The sequence below is a fragment of the Epinephelus moara genome, chromosome 17, assembly GCF_006386435.1.
Source record: "Epinephelus moara isolate mb chromosome 17, YSFRI_EMoa_1.0, whole genome shotgun sequence".
NCBI classification, from domain to species: Eukaryota; Metazoa; Chordata; class Actinopteri; order Perciformes; family Serranidae; genus Epinephelus; species Epinephelus moara.
This window is the reverse complement of record NC_065522.1, coordinates 20,861,322-20,870,718: the sequence shown is the minus strand read 5'-3', so window position 1 is coordinate 20,870,718 and position 9,397 is coordinate 20,861,322. Positions and strand designations below refer to the sequence as shown.

General features: G+C 40.5%; 2 protein-coding genes across 2 annotated transcripts; both read left to right on the top strand.

Annotated features, from left to right (window-relative positions):
* The first annotated feature begins 587 nt into the window (after positions 1-587).
* LOC126404706 (GTPase IMAP family member 7-like) lies at positions 588-2,806 on the top strand. Its single transcript, XM_050068082.1, has 2 exons — positions 588-627; positions 1,739-2,806. Exons 1-2 carry the CDS (start codon positions 588-590, stop codon positions 2,638-2,640), a joined length of 942 nt encoding a protein of 313 aa, XP_049924039.1. The 3' UTR covers positions 2,641-2,806.
* Positions 2,807-3,663: 857 nt separating this feature from the next.
* LOC126404510 (GTPase IMAP family member 7-like) lies at positions 3,664-8,272 on the top strand. The gene is made up of 2 exons (XM_050067781.1): positions 3,664-4,036; positions 5,425-8,272. Exons 1-2 carry the CDS (start codon positions 4,030-4,032, stop codon positions 6,759-6,761), a joined length of 1,344 nt encoding a protein of 447 aa, XP_049923738.1. The 5' UTR covers positions 3,664-4,029; the 3' UTR covers positions 6,762-8,272.
* The last annotated feature ends 1,125 nt before the right edge of the window (positions 8,273-9,397 follow it).

The following is a 9,397-nucleotide window of genomic DNA, read 5'->3' as shown; positions in this document are numbered from 1 at the left end:
TCCTTGGCCTGAAAAACGTTAAAGACCCCTGTCGAATATTATTGGACAGTAATGTTAGCATAGATTAGATGGAGCACACGTGATGGTCTGCATCATGGTAGTGCTTGTTGGCGTTCTTAAGGACCGTTTCATAGTCGACACAAAGGCATGCAGACGTGAACGCATTGGGACGCATCGAGACACATTGGCCGTCATGATGCGTGCTTGTGTCTCAAAATGTGTTGTCCATTTTTTTGATACGCGACGCAGCAATGCATGTAATACCCTGCGTTGCCAGTGGGGGTGATAATGCAAACAACGTACTTGAAATTTTTTTGTTCTTCACAGAAGAAGCACGTATGAAAAATGGCAGGCAAAAAGGAAAAACTTTGCGAATTCGTACGGCACACCCCCATTTGTATGACAGTTCTAGTGCCCTGCACTTTAATAAAATAGCAGTAGAGGGCTGCAATAGGATTGGGTCCTGCCGGGTCTCACGGGACCCAACCCAAATCTTGTGGGAGCAGGCGGTTTGAACTTTGCTGCGGGCAGGAATGGGTGGCTAAAAAAAACCAATGCGGGATCGGGATGTAGCCTATAGCGACAGGATGGAGTTAACAAATGATGTGGAAAAAAAGCTCAAACAAGGTCTGAAGGCGCACTGAGCCCTCTACTTCCCAGCGCTCTCAAAGCTGGCGCGTTTCATCTTCTGTATCCCCGCATCCAGTGCGCCTTCAGAGCGGGCCTTTAGTGTCTGTGGGCGCATCTTGGAAGAGAGACGCACGGGATTGGGACCGCAGTCGGTCAGCAACATTCTCTTTGTTTATTTTATGTTATTTATTAGTGTTATTTGAGCCACTCACAGCCTACTCTCGTTGCTATTTGTTAATTACATAAAGAGACATGATGATGCCGGTGTTATTGAGCATAGGCTTTATCTTTATTTCATTAATGTTTCTTATTCAGGTCTCTTTTAGAAAAGAGACCTTAACCTCAATCACTGCGTGATTATATTAAGGTAGAAAAATAGATAAAATACAGAGGAGGAGAATAGAATATGAAACTTTTATTTCATTAAAAACTAAATGAAAACAACGAAATAGGAGCACTATTCCTGACCAGTGCATCAAAAGACATGAAGGCCAGGGAAACGAAACAAACAACCCCATGAATCTCTTTATTAATAGCCTATAAAATGACGTGTTTTCTCCTGCGGGGTGGGAGAAGACACAAAATCAATGTATCTCTATACAGAGTTTTGTGGGAGTGGGCCGGAGTGGACATACACATTGCGGGTGTGGGCGGGAGTGTAATATACACGTTGCGGTTGCGGGCAGTAATGGTCAGAAATTCAGCGGGAGCGGGCAGGAGCGGGATGAAGAAAACAGTCCCGCGCAGGGCTCTAGTACCAGCTAGCTACAGCAGTACTAGCTAGCTGGAATGTACCGGTGACTCTGCTACCTCCGACTGCGCAAGCGATGTATTGCATATCAAGTGTCGCCCATGTTGCTTGCATTCAATGTGTTGACTATTAAAGGAAGTGCGTCGCTTGCTCGTGTTGCGTGGGTCAACTATGAAATGGCCCTCATTTTTTGACACCACTCTTCATGCTCATTATGACATTCAGCAATTACGAACTGATCATTGAAGAATGAGGATTTTTATTGTAACTGAGTTCATGTGTATCTTCTTATTTAAGAAAACAACCAAAGACAACTGTACAGTGTTATTGATGGGCATTTTTTTTTCTTCTCTTCAGTGTCAGACAGGAGAACTGTCATCTTTGGAAAAACTGGAGTCGGGAAAAGCAGCCTGGCTAACACCATATTTGGAGAGAAACTGTTCAAGGCCTCCCACACTCTCAACTCTGAAACAAGAGAATGTCAAGCAGAAACCAGATCTGTCAATGGTAGAAACATCACTTTGATCGACACTCCTGCTTTCCTCGACACAGATAAATCTGAGGAGGAGCTGAAGCCTGAGATAGTGAGGTGTATCACAGAGTGCACTCCTGGGCCTCATGCTTTTCTTATTGTGCTGAAAGTGGAGAAATTCATTGAGCAGGAGCAGGATGTCATCAACAAAATATCCGAGTACTTTTCTGAAGAGGTTTTCAAATATGCATCAGTCGTCTTCACTCATGGAGACCAGCTCCTTGAAGGAGAGACAATAAAGAATTTTGTCGACCAGAATCAGTTTGTGACCAATCTAGTGAAGAAGTGCGGAGGCCGCTGCCACGTCATTGATAATAAATACTGGAACAACCAACAGGATGAATACAGGAACAACCAGTTCCAGGTGAAGGAGCTGCTTAAGTCAATAGACAAGACATTTGAAGCAAACGAAGGAGGCTGCTACACCAATGAGATGCTACAAGCAGTGGAGGACAAAATACAACAAGAGGAGGCGCGCATCAGAAAGTCACCAGGAAACATGTCAGATGAAGAGATCAGGAAACAGGCTAAGGGCAATGTATTTACAAAGCTTTTGACCCAACTGGTAGATTGTGCAAAAGGTGCACTGGTAAGTGCGCTCACAGGTGCACGTAATGCAGTGGGAGTGATGATAAGACGTATTACAGGGCATGATGCAGCTGAGGGAGCAGACACAACACAAATAACAGCAGAGACAGCAGAAGAGGCTGTCGAGAATTCTTTCTGACTCTTAAAGGAGAGGAGAATTTATCATGAAGAAATGAATGTAGATTACATAAAACATCTTGTTCTAAACAATCTTTAACCACTGAGCTGATTGTGTTTATTCATATGAAATATGTAAGAGCTTGTATGTCTTGTCTGAGCTTCAAACTGCAGTTGTTTTCTCCTGTTTCACCAGCTAACCACAGAGTGTCTGTTAGAAGTGTTGTACAGTGCACATTCTGTAAAGTGAAGCAACAACGATAAAACATGTTTAACAGATATTTTGGTAACGTGTACTCTGCTGACTGTGATTCTGTCTGACCATGAAACATAGCTAACTGTTTCCTGTTGCAAAAGCCCTCTCATGCTTCACAAAAAGCTGTGTTTATATGGATTACAATGTATCACCAAGAAAAATATGAACAATAAATAAAATGAAACCTATGAAAAAATGTTACTGAGCAAATGAATGTTTTACTTTGTATCAGTTTCTTAATATTGTATTTGGACAATTCAAAGCCTTTGACAACAGAGGAAACATGTTTATCAACCATTACTGTGAAGACTGAAACTGAGTCTGCAGCCACGCTAACAACTCTGTGAGGCTGTTTGTCGGCAAAAATAACTTCAGTGTCTATGACTCATTTCTAATTGCAATATAAATATTACAGTATCTCACAGTTTCCCATGTTACTACATTTTAATCTAAAAAACACTGATCCCTAAACAACAGAGTGGCGCCATACAAACTTAATATAAAGCTCCATAATTTATTCTTTAAGTCCTTAAAAAGAAATGGTACTGCCAAGAGGAGGCTACATACAGAAGAAAACAATGCACATTCAAATTTACAGCCCCAATATAAAGTAACTACAAAGTAAAATTGAATAAACCTGTGCTGATAATTGAAAACTGCAACATTTTATATCTAAAATACAATTCTCTTAGAGAAAACGTGCTACAGTGAAATGTCATATAAGCTGCTGCTTCTTGCAACACAGCCCAACAGTTGGTTGATCACATGTACTGCCTCTGAGCAGGCAGATGGCCAGTCAGTTTTCTGCAGTGGCCTGTGCCACCCAAGGCCACTTCCTGTTCACCCTACTGAGCCGATTGTGAGGAACATGAGCCTGCAAATGCAGTTGATGGAAAGAATTTCAGTATGCTTTTCTGTGTTTCCAGATCAGTCAAATTATAATTACATAAAAACACATGATGGAGTATTTGAGGTCAGTAGTGATTATACCGTGTAGTGAAACAAAATGGATGCATGTGCAAACACCTACAGTCACTCTGTAGAAGTCAGGAAGTGAAAGCGGTGGCCAAACTCAGAGAAGATACAGGAAACAAATTCACACTCAGGCAGTCACTCTGACTATTGTCGCTTCACAGCCACTTCACTTTTGACAACATGGCCGGTAAGTTAATTTCTTTTAGTTATTTCTGTCAGGACTGAGCATTGTACATGAAGCTGCAGAATGCAGAAAGTCACATAATAGATGTTTTGTTTTTTACTGGTGCTACACTTTGATGGCTGCCATAGTTCCTCCTCTTTAGTTCTCACATAATGTGAAAAGTGATGCACTCATTTTTAAAGCTAGTGATGTCTGTGCTGATTCTAAGTGTTGGTGTGGGGCTAATCTGATCAGATTTCAATTGATTGGTTTTGGCTAAAATCAAACCGATATAACTCCTTTGCTGTCTTTACTGAACTCTACTTAGTTTTGTCTACATCGCCCTGCTGGTGTAGCAGCACTGCTCTCTTTACTGACAGCCAGGCTCTACACTGTGAACATTTAGCTTCATATGAGAGTGAAAATTAAAGTGTGTGAATGTGAAAAATATTAGATGGCATTTGAAAATTTTGTAGTATAAAGCTGTTTTCTTCAGTGTGTCAAAAACTGTTGTAAAAAAAAAAGCTTTACAAAATGATCCTCAGCTTGATTTACCAAAGTAGATTGTTTTATACTGTTGAACAGTGGCTGGTTCTGTTAGAAAGGATTAGACACATCACATGTTCTTTGTCATTAATAGGCTATTTGGCCTCTTTTTATTGATTGTAACTATTCCTCATCTTCTTATTACGTTAGGTACTAACTTGTACTGCTCTTTGACCAATGAGGATTTTTATGTAACTGAGTTCATGTGTATCCTCTTATTTATCTTAACAACCAAAAGACAAATGTACAGGTTTCCAATTAGTGAAGCCTTAGCTTAGCTTAGCTCATCATGATCCACACCAAAAAAGATCCCCCAAACTACTCGATAACAGTTTACTTCACTACACACAAAAATGGTACAGAAACAATAGTCCAGTTCCAAAATCCAAAATTATCCAAAGAGGAGAGAGATGATAAAGAAAAAGGAAAAAGAGATAAAAGAGGTAAAAAAAAACAAAACAAAAAAAAAACTGTGGTTCCTCTCTCCTCTTGTGTGACTGCAATAAACTCTCCCATATCAAAAAATTCCCCCTACTGGCCAGAGTGTAAAAAGGGCAATTAAAGGCGCGCAGCAACAATAATGGTACCCTAATCTTCAAGGTAACAAATATAAATGTTCATAACATTTATTGCATTTAAAATTATCTACATATATTTTAAGTTCATGAAATCAGATTATTAGCTTACTGCCTTACTGTGAATATGGACTGCATCTACATAGGCCTGCAAATTCTATAAATATTATTGTTTTATATATTAAATTAAATTATTGCACATTAATTAGTAGCTAGGTAGCCAAAACATCAATAACCTCCATTTAGGCTCCTACAGTGTTAATGATGGACGTTGTTCTCTTTCTGTGTCAGACAGGAGAATTGCCATCTTGGGAAAAACTGGAGCTGGGAAAAGCAGCCTGGCTAACACCATATTTGGAGAGGAACTGTTCAAGACCTCCCACAATCTCAACTCTGAAACAAGAAAATGTCAAGCAGAAACCAGATCTGTCAATGGGAGAAACATCACTTTGATCGACACTCCTGGTTTCTTCGACACGGATGGTGATGATGACAAGCTGAAGCCTGAGATAGTGAGGTGTATCACAGAGTGCGCTCCTGGGCCTCATGCTTTTCTCATTGTGCTCACGTGGGGAAGATACACAAAGCAGGAGCAGGATGTCATCATCAAAATAAATGAATACTTTTCTGAGGAAGTTTTCAAATACACAACAGTTCTCTTTACTCATGGTGACCAGCTCCCTGCAGGAGAGACAATTGAGAATTTGGTTCACCAGAACGAGTCTGTGAGTGACCTGGTGAAGAAGTGCGGAGGTCGCTGCCACGTGATTGATAACAAATACTGGAAGAACAACCAACGGGATGAATACAGGAGCAACAAGTACCAGGTGGAGGAGCTACTTAAGTCAGTAGACAAGACAACTGAAGCAAACAAAGGAGGCTACTACACCAATGAGTTGTTCCGAGTAGTACAGGAAATAATTGAACAAAAGAAGATGCGCATGAGAAAGTCATCGGGAAACATGTCAGAAGAAGAGATCACACAACAGGCTAAAGACAGGGCATTTAGGAAGATCTGGATCAAACTGGCAGGTGTTGCAACAGGTGCATTGTTAGGAGCTTTGTTTGGTGCAGTAGTGATGGGTGGAGTAGTTGTCTCAGCTTTAAAGGAACTAGTGCCTGTGGCCAAAACAGTTGTACTAGCAGCAAAAGGAGCAGCAGCAGGAGCAGCTGGTGCAGGAGGAACAGCAGCAGGAGCAGCAGGCGCAGGAGCAGCAGCTGCAGGAGGAACAGCAGCAGGTGCAGCAGCAGGAGGAGGAGCAGCAGCAGCAGGAGCAGCAGCTGCAGGAGGTGCAGCAGCAGCAGAAGCAGCAGCAGCGGCAGGTGCAGCAGCGGGAGGAGGAGCAGCAGCAGCAGCAGGAGCAACAGCAGAAGGAGCAGCAGTAGCAGGGGGAGTAGGAGCAACTGGAACAGCATTCATCTCACTTACTTCGGTATCTGCTGCAGTGGGAGCAGTAGTGGGAGGTTATACAGGATATCATGCAGCTGAGGGAGCAGACACGCCATGGGAAGCAGTAAAGATGTCAGCAGCTGCTGTCAAGGAGGGAGCCCAGTCTATCATAGATGGAGTGAGCGATTGTTTGAATGTTTCAAGTAAACCACCAGATTCAAAGTTAAAAGAGAGTTAAAACCTACAATGAGCTGTGACCACTGATGAAAGGGAGGAGAATATATCATTAAAGTCATGTCTCCCTGCAGATCACATGAAAATCTATTTAACCCATCGTTAACCATTGAGCTGAAGAATGTTTATTCATATGTGATATGTCACAGGTTTTATCTTGTCTGTGCTTCAAGCGCTTTTTCCTGTTTCACAATCTATCTTTATGCCTCCACATCAGTGAAAGAATTTATGATTTCAGGTTGTCTGTCCTTCCATCCATCCGTCTGTCCGTCCCTCCCATTCTTGCTAATGTGGTATCTCAAAAGAATGCCAAATTTGGCACCAATGTCCACTTGGACACAACCATGACCTGATTAAATTTTTGTGGTCATTGGTCAAAGGCCAAGGTCAGTGTAACCTTGCATCAGCCTCAATCTCATGAACACGACTCCTCTCGAACGCCTGGATGGAATTTTTTTGAATTTGGCAAAAATATCCTCTTAGACTGAAGAATTTGGTGGTTGAAGGTCAAAGGTCAAAGTCAGTGTGACCTCACAAAACACATTTTGGTTATAACTCAAGAATTCCTACACTAACTATATGACACAAATGTCTAATAGGATAAAATGATGAATTGAAGACATTGTATATACAAAAGGTCAAAGGTCAGCTTCACTGTGACATCATAATGTTCTGCATAAAACAGTGTGTTGCCCGGGGGAAGATGTTTGTGAAGCACCGGAGTTTTCACAGGTGTGGATGTGATCCAAACTGCATTGTAAATATTTGGATTTGCACCTTATTTTTATTGTATATGATATTTTTTTTTTTTATAGTAACTGCTGCACAGCAAGTTGCAATTTTATCTTAACCACAGACTCTGTGTTTGATGTGTTGTTAAGTGCATATACTATAAACCAGTGGGACTCAACTCATGGCCCATGGGCCACATTTGGCCCACGACAGGGTGCCAGGTGGTCGACCAACCTCTTACTAGTTCACAATGGAAAAAACTGATTCAAATTGGATTTTTTTTGTGTGCTTTGAATCTAAATTAGCTGCCAGAGTGCAAAAAAGCATCAAAATAGAGCTTGTTTTCTGAGGTCAGGGCTACGTCCCCAATGTCCTCAAGTCCTAAAAAACACCCCCACGTACAGTAAACATCAGGGGGTTGAAAACAGGCAACTCATTTGTTATATTTACTGATAAATATTTTAATGTTTCTTTATTAACTGGTTGTCCTTTTGCAAAAGTTGCCCCTGAGCACGGCAAGTTGAGCATCCCTGCTGTAAACTGAAGCTACAAACCACAAATATAAAATTGTTTTAACATATTTTATGTCTGAGATCTTTTAAAAATGTTGTAATCAAATCAATGTACTCATTGTTCACTGTTCTCTGTTGCAAAAGCTAACCAGCAAATATCATTTAATCTATGTACAACATCATTTTGTTCACATAGCTGTGATTGTTAGTGGATTAAAATGTATAACCAAGATAAATATGAACAATCAATAAACTGAAGTTTGTGAAAAAATTTGATTTGAGCAAAATGTTTTTACTCTGTAAAGTAAGTTAGTCGTGGGGGAAGAAGAAGAAGTGGAAGTGGTAGTAGAAGTAGTAGTGGCAGTAATAGTACTAGTCAAAGTAGTAGTAGTGTAGTATTTTATTATATTTATTTTTTCCCTCCCCCTTGAGAGTGACAGAGGCCCACACGTTGATGGATTTTGAGCTTTCACAATGACACAATCATTTAATCTAAAACATGATTAAATGTCGCAAAATTGAAATCATGTTCAGTATGCTTTGTTTGGAGTTTTTTGGACTCTATTGTGAAACACGTCAGAGAGGGGAACTAGTAACAGAGAAGTCAGAGAAGATACAACAAACATATTCACAAACGCTCTTGCAGTCGTATGACCCTGACTTATTGTTGCACCTGTTATTTCATCATTGACAACATAGATGGTAAGTTAATATCTTTCAATTATTTCTGTCAGGACTCAAAACTGCACACTGAAATATGAATAATAGCTATTTGTTTTAAATATATTTTACAGTGCACAGGTGCTATTAGTAGATGGCTTCTATAGATCTGTTTTTTCTTCCTTCTTTTTCTCATATTGTTGAACAGTCACAGATTTTCTTCAGAATCAGAATCACTTTATGCTCCAAATGTACAATGTACAGAGACATTTGATTTAAAGTGTCGTGACACAAGGAGTTAAAGAGGTTACACTAATGTAGTGGATGATGATGACAGTTATTGAATAGAAGACAAGGTACCACGTTATATTAAGGTACTGTAATAAGCGTTAATTAATGCTTAATAAGCACAAATTAACATTGTGTTGCCATGGTGGTGCCGCGAAAGTCGACATTTCGCCAAAACACACCAATTGGCATTAACTTCAGTGCACTTGATTCAATAAGCCTGAAACTTCACACGCTCCTTAAAGGGATAGTGCACCCCAAAATGAAAATTCAGCCATTATCTACTCACCCATATGCCGAGGGAGGTTCTGGTGAAGTTTTAGAGTCCTCACAAAAACTTCACCAGAGCCTCCCTCAGCATATGGGTGAGTAGATAATGGCTGAATTTTCATTTTGGGGTGCACTGTCCCTTTAATAGTCCAGGCCAGGACGCATGATAAGAGTTTTA

Bases quoted from the DNA above. Each gene is read 5' to 3' on its own strand.
- LOC126404706 (XM_050068082.1), top strand. From the start codon at position 588: ATGGAGTTAACAAATGATGTGGAAAAAAAGCTCAAACAAG. The intron at 628-1,738 runs GTCTGAAGGCGC...TCTTCTCTTCAG, and splicing joins GGAAAAAAAGCTCAAACAAG to TGTCAGACAGGAGAACTGTC.